At 38.9% G+C, this 20,578-nt stretch overlaps 1 protein-coding gene across 1 annotated transcript in view; it reads right to left on the reverse strand.

Moving 5' to 3' along the window:
• The window catches only part of GRIA3 (glutamate ionotropic receptor AMPA type subunit 3), a 311,718-nt gene that overhangs the window by 174,471 nt on the left and 116,669 nt on the right, over positions 1-20,578 (reverse strand). Inside the window, exon 4 of the mRNA XM_008056630.1 lies at positions 2,090-2,277. Coding sequence (XP_008054821.1) covers positions 2,090-2,277 — 188 coding nt within the window. The remainder of the gene's footprint in view (positions 1-2,089; positions 2,278-20,578) is intronic.

Consider the following 20,578-nt stretch of genomic DNA (forward strand, 5'->3'; position numbering starts at 1 on the left):
GCGATCCTTCCACCTCAGCCTTCCAAGTAGCTGGAACTACAGGCGCGCGCTACCACACCGAGCTAATTTTTTTTATTTATTGTAGAGATGAGGTCTCACCAAGTTGCCCACGCGGGTCTCGAACCCATGGGCTCAGGCAATTCACTCACCTCAGCCTCCCAAGGCGCGGGATTACAGGCTGAGGTACCGAGCCCGGCTATCTGAATGTTGTTAAAGCTTTCCTTTCAACAATGTTTTCTGAGCAATTGTGTAGTAATTATTTTGAAAGATACTGTGAATGTGTATATAGAAGAAAGGAAGATAGAAAAGTGAGACAGGAAAAAAGAGAACAGCTTTTGAATGATGCTAGTTTAGTTTTCCTGAAAGTATCTAGTAATAATGATTATTTTGATAGCATTTTATGCCTTTCAAAGCATTATATCAGCCATATGAGAGAGACCCAATTTTATTTTCTCTATTATGTAGATGAGAATACCAAGGCAAAGGTATGTAAGTGCCCAAGGTGTCACAATTACATAGAATTCAGACATCCACCCACTGCTTTTTCTATTATATAATACTGAAAAATCTCAGATTCTGGTATACGTTCTATGAAATCTGAAAAACTTTACAGAATATAAGATATGTAAGAAGCCAAAGTCACTAATACAAAAGAAGAAAAACAAAGTATGACAAGGAGGATGTTCCTCTGCTTTGGGCTATTAAGTAGGTCACCCACTAAAAGGCTATTTTGGTATAAAATTTTAGAGGGCATGTAGTACATATACCAACATCACTGACCTGATTCTTCACTTTCAAGATCTAAGAAAATCAAAGGAAGGTTTTTTGTGTGTATATGGGGTGGGGGAAGGGGCAGGTAGATCATTTGTGTAGCTCAAGAGAATGTTAGTTGGGAAACTTGATTTAATCAGGCTAGTGCTCTAGATTTTCTGTGAGATAAGATTCACTAGAAGTGATGCTGTTCTTACAAGGGGACAGCTTTGTATTTTTATGATGCAAAGTCAGCAATTTCTTTCACTCCCTCCTTACTTCCTTCCTTTCCTTACTCTTCCCTCTTCTCTTTTTTTTCCCTCACCTATTATTTTTTGCATTCTCTTCTTATGGGGGCATATCTGACAAATTATTAATATTTAATTTGCTATAAAACAGCTCTCCCAGGAAATGGCTGCTCACTATAATTTCAATCTCTGAAACTGTTTTGGCCTTCAGGTATACCAGGATTGAATTAGAATGGAAAAATTTACCTTAGAGTTTTGTTTATGCCAGCACAGGCATTTTGTTATTAACTGGCAAATTGAAACTTGTAAAGAAAACAATATAGTTTCACCACTTTTCAGTCTGACTCTACCCCAAACAGAGTATCTGTTTGGCTCAGGATGAAACATTTCTTCTGATTTTTTTTTTTAGTATTACATTTAAATATTCAAGCTTAATAATGAGTACGTTTTGGCCCACTGAATTGTATTTCCCCCCAGTCTTATTCTTTTTCACTTTGTTTACATTTTGAAAACTATGAACTTTTTTTCATATGCCACCTTCTTACTTTAAAAAAGATCTTAATTGACTGTTTCTCTCTGGAACCAGAGGGATAATCCGCAAAAATACTGACAAATTCAAACTTGATGAGTACTTCCTTGACACTCTTCCCATCCATACTCATCAAGAAAGACTGGTGATCTTCAGAAGGGTCTGGAAATAGCGCATATTCCTAAATGAGCTTCCTGAAACAAAAAGTCTACCCTTCTGCTTCGCCTAATCCCTAGTTTGTTCCCTGTTAGGAAGAGTGTCTGGGAAAGGAAGGGGATTACTTTGAAATAGTCAGCTGTCTGTAAAGCAGCTGTGTGTTTATCTGATAGATAGTATTAAATTGCAGAGACTTCCAGATTAATCATGATACGAAATTTTCAACAGCTTAGATTTTTTTTTCTCTTTTTTTCCCTGCAGACACTGGGGAGGCAAAAGGATTAGAGAGACTATCAAAAACTGTTGGCACGTTTAGTCTCTTGGCTACTTAATTTAATAGCAGATGTGGGAACTGCCTCAGGTTGATAATTTAACATGTTGACTGGGAGTGAAATCTCAAACATACCTGTTCCAAAATTGTGTTAATCCTTTCGACTTCGCAGTCAATCAAGTATCGCTTTTCCTGTCTCCTGTCCATTTCTTCAATGATGCGCCTGAATTCTTGGACATCCTTTATGTTTCCCACAGACCTTGCTGTCACTTGCCAGTTGTTTTGCACTGCTGCTTCCATAATCGCTTGGAGGATGGAAAATCCTGAAGGAAAGAAAAACAGCTAAAATGATTTTTTTCTTTTAAAAATCTTTCTGTAGGTATTAAAGATTCTCCTGAGTTTCTATTCACACTCCACTGGGTCCTTTGAACTTTATTCATTATGAAAAGCAGGCTTACTCATAACCTCATCCTTAACACTACAAGACAGTTGGCAGCTCCATTTTGTTTTAACAGAAAGAAGACTCTACAACTTGTGAGCACCAGGCACCAGGCCTCTACATAAGGAAATCATAGCTGAATTATGCTACCTGATTCTTTTTATTGACATACATTGTCAAAATATCTATGGAATGAATCCCAAAAACTTCTTATATCTATCTCAGTTCTTTCCTATTTCAGTTGAAGCTCATTTCTTTCATCTTCCACATAAGCATTCTGCAGATTTAGGAATAATTTTAGTAGAGATATAGTCTTACTATAGTATGACTGCTCCTTACATGGATATGACTATCCAACATGGTATATTATATCTCCTAAGTAAAATATGAAAAACTGACAAAGACAGTCTCTAACAAAGATATCCTACTTGTGATCCCTTGATCACATCATTATGAAAAAGTTCTATCATATTAAGTCTTTGTGAGTTTTCTTCCTTCTCAATTACATTTATTAGTAGCTAATGTACATCAGACAACTATTAGCTACTAACGTCCTGGATCTATGTTGAATGAGAAACAGTTAAAGGATCTGATGCTTGAGTTTTGAGTAACCTTTTCAAAGTTAGAGTTTGAGAAGTTGAGAACAGCAGTATATTTAAATTATGAATCATAAGAATAGCACAAGAGTTTTCTAAGTACTGGTCTTTTAGAGTATTCATGTATCTAATACTATATCATGTCCATAGTTTTGCTTTTGGTATGAATCCATATCTGAGCACAATTTCATCAACTATAGAAATAATTTTATTGGGATATTGTCAAAAGCAGCTCCTTTCTTCACATAAATTTAAGTAGTTTTTCATTTTTATTCAAGTAATGACTAATGGAAGTGGGTAATAGGGATGATTTGCACACTAAAATCTGTGGCATAGCAATTTGACCACTGGAGGAGCAGAAAATGAAGGAAGATTGTGCTGCCTTTTGAACACATTCCAGGTTCTGTGCTGTCTAGGGCTCACCCCGTAGTGTAAGTTAAGTAGGCTACAGTTCAAAATCTTCTTCACTGTACCATAGAAAATGGTATTGACATTTGAAGTGCATGCTTCAGGGAGGTGGCAGGGTGACTCAGCCGGTCATTACAACTCCTTTGTGTGCTGGGTGTATGCAGGAAGATCACAAATGAGACCCAAGCACTTGGTAATTTCCAAATGAGCAACTTCAGCACAGGAGCTCAAAATTACAGATCAGAGTAAATTACCATTGCTTTAAATGTTAATTCTTAGTCTTTTTAAACCAACCACGCATATTTATTTCTCAGATTTACATTTTTGTGTGGGTTTTCAATGTGCTCTCTGCTTCAGTGGGAGTTGAGGGCACATGGTAGGCCAAGGCATGGGATTAAAAAATAAACACAGGAAGAAAGAGATTAAAGCATTTGAAAATCTTTCTTAAGCAGTGTACAATAAGGCCTCATTATTCTGAATTTCACTAATTAAGAATTTATGAAAATTCAGCAAGGACTAGGTTGAATTTTACTTCTGTACTGTTTATGAAGACAGTATTAGCTGAGTTATAATGGTAATGAAATTAGACAAAGAGTTTTTGATATATTAAAGTAAACTTTTTAAAAGGCCCTTTAGCAAAATACAGGTGTTAATGTTCTGAGTCAAAATCTGCTTTCTTGTAAACTCTACTTATTGGTCTTGTTCCACCATTTGGGATGACACAGAATAAGATTAATCCCTTTTCCATGTGACAGTCCTTCACATTTTTGAAGGCTGTTAACATGTCTCCCCTTATCCTTCTTTTTTCCAGTTAAAGATGTCCCAATCCTTTCACTGTTACTTTTGTGACATGATGACAAGTTCCCTCACTGTTCTCTCTCCTATGGATATTTGTCAATATTTTATTGATCCCAGTAATTCAGATGTGATCTGACCAGTGTGGTTGACAATGGAATTATTGCCTGCTTTGATGTGGGCTGCTATTTTAGCAGTTTAGAATTGTGAATAATTTTAAATAACCAAATTATATTGTTAATTTGTGTCAAGCTTGGATTCAACTAAAACATGTCTGTTCTCTCCATAAAGCCTTTGTAACAACTCATCATCCATGTATCAAGATTCATTTTATTTTAACCTGCTTTTCTCTCTTTCTTTAATCCTTCACTCCATTCCAGTCACCATGTCTCCCATATTTTTACATCCATTAAAATCTGGAAAATGGTTGCACCTTCTTATTCAGTACTCTCATTGTTCCCTATTCAAGGCAACTGCACCTGACTGTCCCTTTACCAGGAATATGATGCTACCTGTAGACTTTTCTGGATGATCCTCTTTCCCCATGTAGCATCCTTTGCTGACTTCTAATTAATTTTTCCAGAGATGAGTAGATTTAAATTCAAGGGATATCAGTTACAAGCAATGGAGAAACCTGTTTAAAGAACTGTATCGCAGACATTTAAACATTCAAAATAAAATTGGATAAACAAATTATAGCGCACACACACGGAATATTATGCTATTGTTAAGAAGACAGCTCAATCTGTACATACTAGTAAAGGAAAGAGTTCTGCAATATATGTAATATATTCCATAATAGGTAACACTAGAAAAAACAAGCTGCAAAATAGCATTTATGGCATGATTCTATTTTTGTAAAAAAACAAAGCAAAACAAAACATACATTTCTATATGTATAGAAAAAAATCTGAAGGAATTGGCAGAGTTATCTCTGAGGTGTAGGATTACCAAGAACTTCTACTTTCACTGTCAATGTTATGTAATATTTGACCCTTTTACAAGAAGCAGGTGCTATTTTCTGCAAGTGCAAAAACAATAAAGATTCAGAAGTATGACTCATGATGTCCTCTCAGAGCATAAGCTCCTGGAAGGCACAGATGATGGACAAGTGCTCCTCTATAGGCTATCTATAACCACAAATGAGAGGCCTCTTACTAACCTTGATTTATAGATCTTTTAAAAATGTTCTTTGAACTATGTGAATGTATTACCTATTCAAAACTTTAGTGGAAAAAACACACTGATTTTCTAATGAGGGTGTGTCTGGGACCTCCTGGGCTATGAGCCTTGCTCACTTTTTTTGAGCAAGTCAGAACTTTGGCTTAACACTGCAGCGCCTTTTACCATGCAGAGTTTCTCTGTGTCTGCTTGTGCATGTTGCTGTGTACTATAGAACCCTGAGGGGAATGGTCACCTCAGTTCAGTACATGTCAGTGAACAACCCAAGAAAAGCTTTTATTTGTTTTCATACCTAATTTATTGTAGTTTGACTGTTCCATGTTGCAGTTGACCAAAGAGAGTAAATATGAGCTTGAGGGAGAAAAAAGAGAAAAAAGTCTGACTCAGGAGGCAGAGCAAAAGCAGGCTTTGATGCTTGTAGGAGGGGAGGTATGTAACAAAGCTCTGGCTTTGTAAAAATAAGCCTGCTGTTTTAGCAGCTTCAGAATTGTCATCCACTCTGTGTGAGCTTTAACGTGCCTAACTTTGCAACACTGAAAGCTACTTTTATTTGAGCAGCAAATTCTCTCATTCTGATTCCAGACCACTGTTGCTATCCACTTTCTTTTTCTTCCTCATTTTAAAGAATAAGAATTACCATATAGTTAAGTGGGTGAAAGCTAGATTTGTCATCTGCATTTGACCAAGATAACATAGGCCATGTTAATGAGTGGCAAGGCAATTATGTATGAAGAACTGGGTTGCACCTATGACCAATTTAACCTTACTGGACTGGTTGTTGAGTTACTCTTGGCAAAAAAGGAGACCATCTGACTAAAGGGTAGTGTGGAAGATGCTGTGCTGTACCACCCACATCCTACTTCAGCACCAAAGGCTTAATTTCTTCAGCTGTTGGGGAAGTTGCTGTTTAAGGTTATGCCCCCTTCAGAGGGCAGTCTGCATCCGATGAAGGGTTGTTACAGAGTATAAAGGCACAACTCTCTTATCCCCAATGGGATAACTCTAAAGGTGAGACATCCCAGTTTCAGAACTTTCTGAAGGGCAAGCTGAGGACTTGTGAAGACTATACCACAGTCCATCTTCTTCTCAAACCTATGTCCCTCTCTTCTTCCCACAAGTGTTGATAATGAGTGTACTCCCCAATAAACTTCCTGTATGCGAATCTCCATCTCAGAGTCTGCCCCAGGAGATTCAATCTATGACTAGGAGGTTGACTTCATGATGGGGATGGCAACAGATACAGAAAGATCTCAAATCTACAACTGTCAAACTTGTTTTCACTTAGGGTCAATATTTTCTTCAATACATACACAAATGAAAAAACATTCCATGCTGAATGCATTTAGTATTTGATTCAAAAACCCAAAAGAACAATACACAGGCTATTGACCTACAGAAGTTGGTCCTGAAGACACCCTAGAATATATAGTTGAGGATAATTTTTTTCTTTCTGTCTTGCATCTTCCAGAGGGGCTATCACCACCTGTTGTTGCTTGTGAAGTTGTACCAGATCTCTCAGAGTCATACCAGCAGTACTTCTGACATGGTCTTTAGAAGTCCTCAAAATGATGAGAGTCTCTAATATTGATGAATGGGCTTCACATGAGTGTTGACATTTATAGCAATTTCTGCTTGGCTGGTATTCTCAGAGGATTTGTCACAAGGCCCCTAAGTGGTTTACTAATCCTCTAGAAATATTCTAGAGAGGCAAGTTGGTCTTTCCCAGAGGGCAATTAAATATTTGTTCAGTAGCCTGTGCTAGAAACTGCCTTTTCAATATTTTCAGGTTGAAAAAGAGAGGCTGACATTAAAAAGTGGGCAAAAGACATGAATAGACACTTCTCAAAAGAAGATATATGGACAGCCAACAGACATGAAAAAGTGCTCAGCCTCACTCATCACTGGAGAAATGCAAATCCAAACCACATTGAGATACCACCTAACCCCTGTAAGAATGGCCTTCGCTAATAAAACAAACAACAACAGATGTTGGCGAGGATGCAAAAAAAAAAAAAAAGGACCGCTTCTACACTGCCAGGGGGAATGCAAACTAGTGCAACCTCTTTGGAAGACAGTGTGGCAATTTCTGAAAGAACTAGAAATTGACCTTCCATATGACCCTGCAATCCCGCTACAGGGAATATACCCGGAGGAACTCAGGTCATTCTACCAAAAAGATACCTGCACATGCGTGTTTGTTCCAGCTCTATTCACAAGAGCAAAGATATGGAACCAACCATGCTCCCCATCGAAACTGGACTGGATAAAAAATATGGCACATATACACAATGGAATATTATGCATCCATAAAGAAGGACAAACATATGGACTTCCCAGCGACTTGGATGGGTTTAGAGTCTATCATATTCAGTGATCTATCACAGAAACAAAGAAGGAGCACCATATGTTCTCACTCATAAGCAGACCTTGAACAATTATTTAATACTATAAGAAAGGGATTGGCAGTAGTAGAAAACTGCCAGAGGAGAGGGGTGGGGTTGGCAGTTGAGGGAAACTGCCAGGGGAGGGAGGAGCACACCTCATCAACAAGGGTGCCTGCATAATCAACGTTTGTATACCTAACCCTGAATTATATCATATATGTTTAAAAAAAGAAAAAGAGAGGCTGAAAGTGACCTATAAAACTCTTATGGCCTGCGTAGGATCACTGCATAGAATCATACTGCCTTATAAGATAAAACTCTTAAAGATGACCCAAGAAGTAAGATACCATTTTTAAGACTGTGTAACTCCAGGATTTTTAAGAAGTTCTGTGAATTTTGTAGGAAGTCCAATATCTGAAACAGATAAAAGTGGAGCTTCTCTGGTTTGGAGGGTGGTGGTTAGGGAAGGATAACAACTTGCCCAAGATCACACAGCTACTTGATAATCAGAAACAAAGCAAGCAGAGCTGGAGCTCAGGTGAAGCAGATGAAGTACCTAGGGTGCAACATTCAAGAATGCACTTTCTCAGGGTTGCAAAAGTGCAGCCTTGCTTGCCTCACATAGTCCCTGTAAGTAAGAGTCTTGACTTCCAAGTTAGTTCTCTTTCAAATACAACATGTCCAACTTACTTTATAGGTTTCATTTTAGGATGGACCTTGGCAACGTTGAGATGCAGACAGAGCTTGACTCCTTGAGTGCCCTTTCATCTTCTCTTTTTGATGCCAAACAAGATCCTGATGTTCCCTGTCTACCCAATACCTCAACTAGGTCTATCACCACCAATTCCAGTTTTTCCCTTTCTCCTTCCTTATAGTATGCTCAATTCCCTCAGCACTGTGCCCCTTTCCAGGTGCCAGCATAAAAAGGGCAAATGGCTTCATGTGCTATCCTTTCAGTTAACACAATTGCATTTTAGCAGTGACTTAGGACAAGTGAGTTTGGAAGGAAAATAAAAGGAGATGTTGAGCATTGTTTTGGGGTCTGCCCATCTTATAGGGTCATTCAGATGATAATTGTGAAGGTTGGTGATGTGTTTATGGTGTCTAACAAATGAACAGCTGGTAGCCTGTGGGTATCTCAGGACAAGTAGAGTGGGAAGGCAATGGTGAGACAGATCCCAAGAAGGTCAGTGTCCATCCAGCTTATGTTACTCAACTGAATTCAGCTGAAGAAATCATTGCTCTCTTTTTCTCTGTCTTAAACCACCCCTGTAGTTTTTTTATCACTGGTTGCGTATTATAATCCTTTGGGGAGCCATAAAAAAAATCAGTGGTCAAGCCCTAATCTGGACAAATAAAGTCAGAATCTCTGAGAATGATTCCTGGACTTTGTTTTCTTTTATTTTAAACTCCCTGGGGCATTCAGCCAGAGTTGAGAATCACTGAACCATTCTAAGGGCTACCCAATACAAACGTGGCATATGGAAGCAGGCCTGTTTCCTGAGGTATCCTTCATGCCTGGCAGAAACGTTCTGGGTGGGACAGGAAGTTTCAAAAAGGGTTTGTATACCACCTAGACATCAGCAAACAAAGACACAGATACAAGAAGGAAGGGTTCAGGCCAGAGTTACAAATCACCTTTTCTGGGGTAGAAAAGGAATCTGGGAACATTGAGTACAGTATATGGGAAGCAGACCCTAATGTACTCAAGGCACTTTACAAATTGTCTTCCTTCTTCTGAGGTAGTATCTGTGTATTTATCCATAAATAAAAAATTAATATGTGATCATTTGGGACATTTAGGGAAACACAGTAAAAAAAAAAAGTATGAGTGATTCTATCCCACTTTCCACTCTAAGTATATTATATAAATTACTTTATACTTTTTATTTGAGCAAAATGAATTATAATCAGTCATGCACCACTTAGCAATGAGCATACGTTCTGAGAAACGTGTCACTAGGTAATTTTGTCCTTGTGTGAACAACATAGAGTGTATTTACACAGACGAACATGAAATAACCTACTATACACCTAGACTATATGGTATAGCCTATTGGTCCTGGGCTATAAACCTGTGCAGCATGTTATTTTACTGAATACCATAGGCAATTGTAGCATAATGGTAAGTATTTGTTTATCTAAATGTATTTATGCATAGAAAAGCACAGTACAATATAATCTTACGGGACCACAGTTGTATATACGATCTGTCACTGAACTGTTATTATATGGCACATAACTGTAATTGTATCCTGCCTTTAAAAATCTAACATTAATGGGATTAACGGTAGTAAATATCTGTCTGGGGACGGGGAGACACCTCTTATCAACAAGGGTGCCTGAACGGAGCATATTTGTAGATCTAACCCTTAACTGTACTCCACAATAGAAAAAAAAATCTAGCATTATATTGTGAATATTTTCTTATGTTATTAAAGTATTTTCAGATGTGATTTTTAATGATGACATATTATTCCACCCTTTAGACATACTATAATTTATATAACTATTTTGCAACATGATCATTTCAATTGTTTTCAATCTCTCCCCATTATGAATAATGCTGTGATGCCAACACTCATACAACATCTTTAGTTATTTCTATAGGATAAATGTCTTAAAGTAGGAATATTGGACCAAACATTTATGGTCATTTTTAAGGCTCTTGATACATATTGACAAATTTCCTTTCAGAAAGGTTGTCCCACTTTATATTCCCATCAGCAGAATATGAGAGTACTTCTCTCTCTGCCCCTTGCCAGCACTGAATAATAGATATGCCCATTTGATAGGTGAATACAAGAAATCTTTTTTTGTTAGCATTTCTTTATTAGTAAAGTTCGTTTTTTTCCTTTTTTGTTTGTTTATTATTTTGAATATTGCTTGTTTTTTGTCCAAATTTCTAGTGATTTTAATGTCTTTCTTATTGATTTATAAGGGCCTTTAAGTATTCACATTGTCTATAATATATGCCATATATATTTTAATACAGTTTACTTGACTGTTAATGTTGTTTATGGTACATTTTGATGAACAGAAGTTTAACATTTTAATGAAATTAATACTCTTGTTAATAAAAAAAATCACATGAACTGACAAATGAAAACTGCTCTTCTACTCCTATTCTAGTGCTCGTCTGGGCTTTAAACCCAAACTTTATGCGAACCACTCTCTCTCTTTCTTGCACCTTCTTTAGTCTCTATGGAATTTCAAATAAGTTTCTCTTGCATATTGTGGCAAAATAAAGGATGCGGAAGCTACATATGGAGTGTGAAGGTGGTTTCTGAGACACAAGTAAAGAGTGAAAAAATAGAGGCAGAGGAAAGAGATGATGAGCCCAATTCAGTTATTTTGTGTTATGTTTTGTCATATCTGAGAAACCTGATATACAAAAATCTGAACTCAGAGCCAATACTGCAGGGTATGATTATTCATATTACAAAGTACACTTTCCTTTAAAAATAATTTATGGAAAGATTCCCATAGCACATTTGAATCCACATTTTGTTGTTTTGTTGTTGTTTGTTTTTGTTTAATTTGATTTAAACACTTTTGGTTTCCATCAAAATCAATATAGTGATTGTCTAAATGTGCGATGTGAATACAGAAAGTGTTCTGTATGTGAGGAGCTTGAGATGGGAAGATCAAGAACTCCTCTGTGTTTGCATATGGATGTCAGTCTGTGAATTTTGTGGAACAGGATAAAAACAAATATTCACCCACACTCCGCCCTTAATTTACCCTTAGCAAATTAAGATTTCCCTGAGGCTTCATCCCTCATAATTGTGTTTGTTTAAGTTTTTCTTTAATTAAGAGCTGACCCTCTGCAAATCTTCTCCTTCTTTCAACTACATTATTAGGATGACTCCTTGGTTAATTTGTGGAATCACTGAACAGAAGGTGCCCCCAGTTTCTTAGTTCTTTGTCCTTTTTCCTCTCCCCCAACACAAATCCTCCCTCAATTCAAATAAAACTTTTATTTTTTACTATATGGTCCATGACAGATAACAGCTTCAACTGTGAACCTTTTCATGAAGGATGTATGTTTTACAACTAGAATCAAAGACTTAAAGTAAAGGGACAAACTCTAATGGAGAAATTGTAGACAATAGTAATTGATAGAGTATTGTTTGACAACTTGAGGTACCAGGTACCCTGATATCTCACTTGAGGTATTCCAGACACTCTAATAGCTCACTTGAGGAGGCAAATACTGACTACTTGTCAAGTTTAAAATTGGTTCTGAATCTGGCAGTGCATGTAATCCTGACTTTTCCATTTTTCTCTTTCATCCTGTTCTCCATTATGAACTTTGTCTTTCTGCTGGTGAATTATGTAGCTCCATTCTTCTCACCATAAACCAAGAAAAATATGCCCAAATAGATATGTCAGTTTTGTTGAATGAAAGTAAACTAGCTTTGCACTGTCAGGTGAAAGGAAATTTAGAAGACTATCTGGAGTAGATTTGCTTAACATCTGCGAAAAGCAGAATAGGCAAGCCTGGAATCCTCAACCACACAAAGTGTGATATAAAAAATTAAGAAAAACAAAAACAACAGAAAGCAACTGGGATTTGCATTAAAGGGGATACCACAATGCTTGTGTGTAATTCCTTCATGTTTGTTTGGTATCTAGATAATTGTTCTGGGATAGACTGTCTGTAATGAAAACTCAAGTGGGCAAGAGTCACCTCACATTTGCTGTGGGCTGTTGAACACCTAATAGACATCATGTGATATTGATTATACCCATTAATGGGTATTTTTTTTTTTACATAACATTTCCTTACTTGGCTGCTTAATCCCCTTGAAATCAGTAAGTTCCAGCTCTGGTCACATGACTGAGTCTCCTAGCCAAGCAAGTAGTGAATGACCTTTATGGGTAAGAGAGAGCTGATCATAGATCTCAACCAGAGAACTCACTTGGAAGGTCTAGTTGGGTGACAGTCAGGGGAAAACATTACATATATTTAAAATGGGTCCCCACTTACAGGTTGGAAGCCACAGTACATCCTCTTCCCAGGTCCAATATATTCCAAATGGAACCTAGTGACTCCGAATAAGAAAATGACCACCCACCCTGTACCTCTTCTCCAGCAGGGGATGAACTTTGATGAAGTTCCCTGAAGTGGGTATATTTTACACTGAGCATTCACATCCTGGACTTCCCTTTGTGTATAGTAACTCACATTGTGGCCTGTTCCTGTGGACTAGTAAAGTCAAACTGACTCATATGGGACTTGAACTCAGAGAATATGTGTTTGGTTTCCACTAAGAAAAAGGCTTCTCATCAGGAAAGTAACTTATCTGAGAACATTCTTCAGCATTTTCAATTTTTAGAAAGCAAGGCCAAGACAAACCTCTTAACACTTCTGAGCTTCTGGGGCGAGGGATGAATGATGGCTACCAGTGAGAAGGAAAGTGAGGGAGGAAGTGGGAGTGAATTTATGCCAAAGATGAAAGGGGTCTGGATCTGAGTGCAAAGGACTGTGGCTTATTCTGCCTGCTGTGCCTGCTAGGAGTGCTGAGACTTTTTGATCCTAATACTATTGGAGGGCTGTCAAAGGTAATATTAAGGGCAAGCTCTTGCCTAGAGGATACAGAGGGGCAAAAGATACGGTCCCGAGGACAACAGAGAATAAGCTGTTTTCCTGAGGGAAAAAAAGTTCTCTTTGATTTAATACTGTGGTCTAAAACCTGCTTTAATAACATACAAAGTGGGTTTGAAACTTACCAGGTAAATAAGATTTTTATGTGTCCTTCCACCATACTTACACACACACACACACACACACACACACACACACACACACACACACACACACCAAGAACAACTCACTTTGATAAATTGTTTACTTTCATTTTTTTTTTTTCCAATGGGAATATGACAGTGTGTTTAGCAGTATGGAGGAGGGTTACAGGCTAATGTCCAGACCTTGGGCTCTGGAAAGAGTGGTTGAATCTTTCCTGAGATGCAGAGAAGTCAGGCTGTCTGAGGTGGCCAGAATTCTTCCAAGTCTCTTAGAGTTCTCAAATATGAGAGCCAGAATGAGTGATGGCCCCAATCTTTTCTTTGTACAAATGAGAAACTGAATCCCAGAAAGAGAAAATTGTTTACCCCAATGATAGATCCCAAACTTGGCCATGACCACAATCCTTGTCTTATTTTAACTTTTAATAGTAACGTGAAAATGAAGTCTCTGTTGTGTTTTCTGAATCAATATTCATTTTGATATAGAGTAAAAATGAAAATCCAACAGGAATATCATAAAGGACATATCCCTTGCACTTTGCCTACAAGACTGCTGTGACTTCCTTGAGGGCTTCACTCCTATTTCCTTTAATACCTCTTTATATGGGGGAGCCAGAGAGCCCCAAACCAAGTTTGTGTACTCAAGCATATCTTCCTTCTCAAATCTAGCTGGGGCTCTCACTTGGTACTGGGGCCCACTCTAAACTATGCAGGCTTCAAAATCTATGGCTTGGCTCATCCTGCTTACTCACACAAATTCTCATATAAAGCACAGCCTGCTCTAGCATCTTCCATCTCTAGAGATTTACATTGGCTGCCCTCCACACATAGAAAAGACTCACTCCCATCCCACAAACCTCTCATTCATTAAGACTCAATTCAAAATACGCATCACTGGACAGATCACCTGATTGAGATAGTGGAAAATGAAGGTTCCAAGTTCTCTTATCCATTCTCTACTAGCCTGAGAATGCTAGACAACAGAGGGTGACCACTATCTCTAAGGAGTTATGGTTGAATGCCAAGCTTAAATCATTGTTTGTATAAGAGATTTATTTTTTTGTTTGTGATGTACAAATGTTTCACTCTTATCCCTCGGATTTTATGTTAAATTGCTTTTTTCTTGCACGGTTAAGCTGGGTGCAAGGGTAAAAACTAACATCTACTGAGTGCCTGCTTTGGACTGGATACTGTGCTAATAATTTATACACATTATCACATTTAATTCTTTCAACAACCCTAAACAGTAGGTAGTTAACCTCAATTAACAGATAGGGGAATTGAGACTCAGAGAGGTATTTGTTTCTGAATAAAAGCACCTACCTAGTTTGACTTCCAAGTTCACTCTTCTTTTCCTTTATCAGTGCCTGAAATTACTCCAACATGTGCAGTTGCTCAGGAAAGCAATCATACATTTTTCTATGTGTTTCTCCATGCCAGGGAGGGCTCCAGAACACATTGTTGTGTAGCTACTTAAAGATGCCCCCGGATTTTCTGGGCTCACTAGGATACATGCCATGCAATCAATTGTAAGTAAATGCTTAAAAGAAACACAGTCAGGGTTCTCTGGATAATAGCATATTTCCTATCAGTTAATCACCACCTTTAAAATTGAGCTGGAGTTACTAGACCGGGCAGGTTTTTATCATTGTTGTGTCCTTATTTATTTCTAGCACTGTCTCAAATCCCCCCTGCCTCCAAAGCAGCTATTTCTTCTGACTTTCCTATTTCTATCAAATTTCCTAGTTACAAAATCTGAGCATTACTTGTACTCTTCCAATGCCTTAAGAATACCTGAAGTCAAATTACTTTATTCTTTGTGTGTCTGCTCCTTTCTGACATTCCTATTACTGTCAGCTATTTCAAAATTATATTGGCACATGTTTGGGCTAATTCAACAGTCCTTCCCCTTCCATCCAAGTAGCTCACTAAGGTCAGCTTTAACTTCCTCACTCTTTTAATGATGTTATAGCCATGCTCATTCTCAAAAAACCTTCAACAGTTTTTTTTCCTCATAGGAGAAAGTTCAGAGCAGGTATTGGAAGTGTTACAACTTCCTTCCAATCTAGGATTTGTCTTCTAAGAAAGTCTTGGGGGAGGGGAAGTCATTAAACTGGGTGAGCTTGTGGTTGTTCTTTTCCTATTCTGGGACTCAGTTTCCTCATTTGTAAAATGATATTCTATTTCTAGGGGTCCCCTAAGGATTGTATAAATAGGTACTGTCAGACAGAATTTGGAGGGTGGATCAAGAAAATTCTTTTTTTTTTTTTGAGTTGGAGTCTCACTCGGTTACCCAGACTGGAGTGCAGTGGCCGCTCCCGGCCACCGCAGCCTCGACCTGCTGGGCTCCGGCGATCCTTCCGCCTCAGCCTTCCGAGTAGCCGGAATTACAGGCATGCGCTACCATGCCCGGCTGATTTTTTGATTTATTGTAGAGATGAGGTCTCGTTGCCCAGGCGGGTCTCGAACCCATGGGCTCAGGCAATCCACTCACCTCAGCCTCCCAAAGGTGCAGGATTACAGGCTGAGCCACCAGGCCCGGCTGAAAATTCTATTTTGATAAGACACAAGTAGAGGCTAAGAGAAAAAGAAAAGATAATACGAAAGGGGGAGAAAGAGAGAGAAAATATCTTTCTAAAGATTTCTGCTCTCATACCCTCATTGTTCCTAATTAGTGTTTCACTTGGAAATTCACACTTTGGCTTACAGCAACGAGACAAAAAGCAAAGAAATATAAACAAAGCCAGCACAACATGAGGTCAGTCTCCTTTGCCACCAATGGCACAGGTTACTAAGAAGGTTGGCTGGCAATGATAAAGGAAAAAGCCTCCATCTGTGAACTAGAAGAAAGCTGACTGGCCCTAGCAGCCATCAAAGTCATGGCCTTGGTTTCATTTAGCCAGGGGTCTACTCAGCTGAGTTAGCTGCAGTACTTGCAAAGAACAAACAACCACATGGCTACGACTGAATTTAAGGGTGCTTCTGCAAACTAGAATCTGAGTGGCCTAGGTTTACAGAAGTAGAGCCCTGAGTCAAGATGTTAAGATGACGACTGTGGTGATGAACTTCTGGGAAGCTGTACTGGCTAGAAATTTATTTGAATAAATGAATCCGTTAGAAAACATAATGATTAGGTTAGTGAAGGGATTAGTTGCCCATGACCCAAAAGCTTTTGTGCTCATTCAGGCAAAGTGCTCAGTGACAGAACATAACAAAATGGCTGAGTTCCTTTTGGCTGGGCATTTGATCCCACAGGCCAGTGTCCTAGATCTTATGTATCATTTTGAGGGAGAGGTGGAGTTGTAGGGTCCTATGTAGATGAAAGTGGAGCTCTCCAGAAGAGTTAAGGAATCAACCTAGGAGGGTAGGGATAGTAGACAAGTGGGAAACAGTTACTAATGACTATTTCTTTAGCTTAGAGGCCCTGCCGGAGCCAGCAAAGACTTGTTTCCACACAGCCACTTGGAAGTGTAGGTGTGGGGCCATTCAGGAATCTCAAGTTGACCTACTTTTAAAGTGTCTTAAATTTGCCAGTGTGTTTTAAAGTACTGTTTGACACCATTCTTAGGCCATAAAACATGTTCATATTTTGAATGAAAACCCCATAGTCATAATACTCTGGAATTTTCTTAGGAGAACTTTCCTATTTAACTCTGAAAATATCAATATAACAGAGTATCCTTTAAAACAAATACAAATGTTCTTTAAGGTTTATTAGCTACTTTGAGCAAAGAACACAATCAGTAGCAACGCTAAAGAGGACAGGATTTGAGAATTACCTTAGCAGAGAAAAGGATTTGAGAATTACCTTAGCAGAGAAACAAGGCAGTCAATTTCTCTGGAAAATTTATGTTCTAACCACTCCAGTTATATACTTTATGCCTCAGAGGAGAAACGGGCTTGCTCTGTCCAGCATGACACTGATGCAATCACAACATCTGGGGCCTCCTCAAGGCCTCAAGGGATACATTGCTCTCCACGGAGGAGCTAAAAAGTGCAAAAGGCATATTTCCTATAACCTTAATGCTGTGGCAACTGCCCAGCTTAGCAGGCCCCACTTGGATAGAAGATTGCTTTTTTTCTAGCATGAAATAAATGGATTGTGCTTTGGATGATGTAGCTGCTTCTGTTGTCATAACCATTGATGCAGATCACAGCATGAGTGATGTGGCAGCAGCAGCCATCCAGAGCCACTGTGAAAGCAGATACGATGAATGGAGTGGACACAGAATGAGTTTGGCCTGCATGATTGGCTTCAGGAAGCAGGGAAAGTGCCCAGGAAGGCTTATTGCAGTAAACCAGGTCCCAAGAAGAATAATCTATGCCAAGGTTCATGTTTGCCACACCCTCTTCACAGTTCTGGTTACATTAAAAAATTCTTTTAGCCTCAATCTGAGAGGATGCTATTGTTAGCTGCTAAGAAGAGTGGCCGATGTGCCACGGTCTCTTAATCCAAGCAGCCCAGTTGGCTTTAACTCATTTAGAAAGAAGGTATATGTTCTTGCTACTTAAAGTATGGCCCCTGGATCAGCAACATTGGCATCACCAAGGCTCATGGTTAAAAATACAGATACTTGGGTCCCATCCCAGACTTAATGAACCAGAATGTACATTTTAACAAGTTCTTCATGTGATTCATACGCACATCAAAATTTGAGAAGCACTGGTCTCGTAATTATTGTATAACTACTGAGAACCACACTTTGACTGGTTAATGTAGATGAGTGATTCAAGAGGACAGAAGGCCCAGGCTGCACTGGAGATTATGGACGGGAAATGAACAGTGTAGAGTTTGGAGGGGACCAGCATTTGAGTTGGCAGTTGGAGAGTGACTAACTTACTCAACATAGGCCCAGGTCAAACCTGTTAATAACATGATGAAAAATTTATGCTAATGACTCTATGATATACTGAGTAGTAAGTCAGAGTCCTCGTCTATGAAGATATTCCAAACAAGGCAGACTCAGAGAAAACCTTAGCATTACTGAGCTGGAAGGAACTCTTTAGTACTTAGTCCAAAAGGACAGTTCATTCTTATCTATTATCCTGTTGTCTTGCCTTTCCCATCAGCCCTGGAGGCTCACAAAAGTCTATAGCCAGAGTTCTTGGCTTGAAGACTATAGAGCATGGTGGCTTCCCATATAGGTAGGTAGGAAGGGCCACATGTAGGGAAGACTCTTGGCTAAATCTTGGAGAAGGGAGGAGCAAAAGATCCAAAGAACTATCAATGCTTCTATGTGCCTGGACTGCATGGTAGCTGTAGGCACCGGATGGGAAACTCTCAAACCTGCTCAGAGGTGGGGAATGAGGGTTAAAGCCACCAGAGGAAGAACTGCAGTATTACTACCCCTCAGTTGTGTCTCTGTCCTACTTGAAACACTGCTATTCAATTTCAGTTTTTGAAATACTCCTGAAGTTTTGCCTCCAGTGGTTGTTTTAAAAAAATAAATTCCATAAATCCCATATTGAATCTTACTGACTCAAAGCCATTCAGTTTTTGTTTTCCTTGGGCCAACCACAAAACCCACATGACAATACAAAGAGAAATTAGCATTCTCCCTGTCCCCTCCCCCTACCCTAATTTAGTCAGCAAGTGCTATGGAGCTGTGCAAAATGTTATAGCTGATGAGATATTTACATTGATTAAAATTCTGAAAGTGGACTTCAAGACATCCCAAGGTTGTTTCAAGGGTGAAGTTGCTGTGACAACTTTGTCCTGGCTTTGATTTGATGGGGGCTGCATGAAGATGAAAAGCTTGTAAACTGTTTTTTGTCCCTAGAGCCTGACAGTCTCCTGTGCCATTTTAATTTGAGCTTTTTGGATTGGAATAGAATGAACGAGCAGGGGAGGTTAATTATACTAATTAGAAAAGAAGTGAAGCCATGGCCCTTTTAGGTCAGGCATTTGGACAAATCTCCTCTGGCTTCAAGCTTCGGGCATTAGATAGTCATTTGAATGCCAGAGGATACACAAAGCATCCTCCCAATCCTCTGCCAAAGTCCCTGGAGCAATACAGAGAAGAATTCTTTTCAGGAAATGGTGTGTGATCAGCCTGTTCCCCAGGACAACAGAGAGGGTTATCTGGAGGTGGCAGATATGTGGGCACAGCTGGATGGGTATAAATGTGTTGGTCCAACCTTAGGCTTCCCTAATCTGTCAGTGGTGCCAAGGAAGCTCAACGTAGTTTGGAGAAATACTGCTGTTATGATCATTTCAAAAGATATGCATCCTTTCCTGAGCCTCTTGACATTCCTATCTTCAGCTGGCTGAGGCTGTGATGATATCTTTTTGGAAGGTAAACTCCTCTAAACAGAGGATGCTAGTACTTCGTGAATCATATTTTATTGCTGGATTAATTGATTCCCAGATGCAACCCTTCTCTCCTTTTCCACTCTCCCATGTACCATCAATTCCCTGAATACATCGGCCCTGCTTCCAATATAGAATATGCTTTAGACGATGTATGTGAAAATTGTTAGCACAGGGTCTGGCACATAGGTGCTCACTAAACGTCAGTTTACTTTCTTCTTTCCTTCTAGGGAAGAGTGTGTCTGGGACAACAGCCACAATAGTCACATATTCTGTACCTTGAGCCTTGTATTGTTATGTATGATATCTGGTCAATTTGTGATCTGGTGGCATAAGGGAATCATAAAGCCTTAGATAAAGCTAGACTAGTGACTATACAATATTAAAGATCAAACTGGCCAATTAGCCGGACAGACCCAACAGATATGTCTAGTACTTGCTTTTGAATTATCTATATACCCAAGGGATGAATAAGAAAATAACTTAAGCACTGTCTTTCAAAACAGGCCTCAGATTATTGAATGATCAATCTGTAGGTCTATTGCAATTTGCTTTATTCGTACAGAATGGTCTAAGAACATTAGCATCAATGACTCCTAACAGAATGATAAAGTGGAAGTCTCAATAGACCATTTAGTCTACGAAAACCTGCTTCCCCTGCCTCCCATCTCCAGCCATCCTGTCTACCTCCTCTTTAAAACTTGTTTTTTTTTTGTTTGTTTGTTTTGCAATCAAGACAGGGAATACAAGGTGTGA

This window comes from Carlito syrichta, unplaced genomic scaffold (assembly GCF_000164805.1).
Source record: "Carlito syrichta isolate Samal-C Ts95f unplaced genomic scaffold, Tarsius_syrichta-2.0.1 Scaffold302424, whole genome shotgun sequence".
In the NCBI taxonomy this organism is placed as follows: domain Eukaryota; kingdom Metazoa; phylum Chordata; class Mammalia; order Primates; family Tarsiidae; genus Carlito; species Carlito syrichta.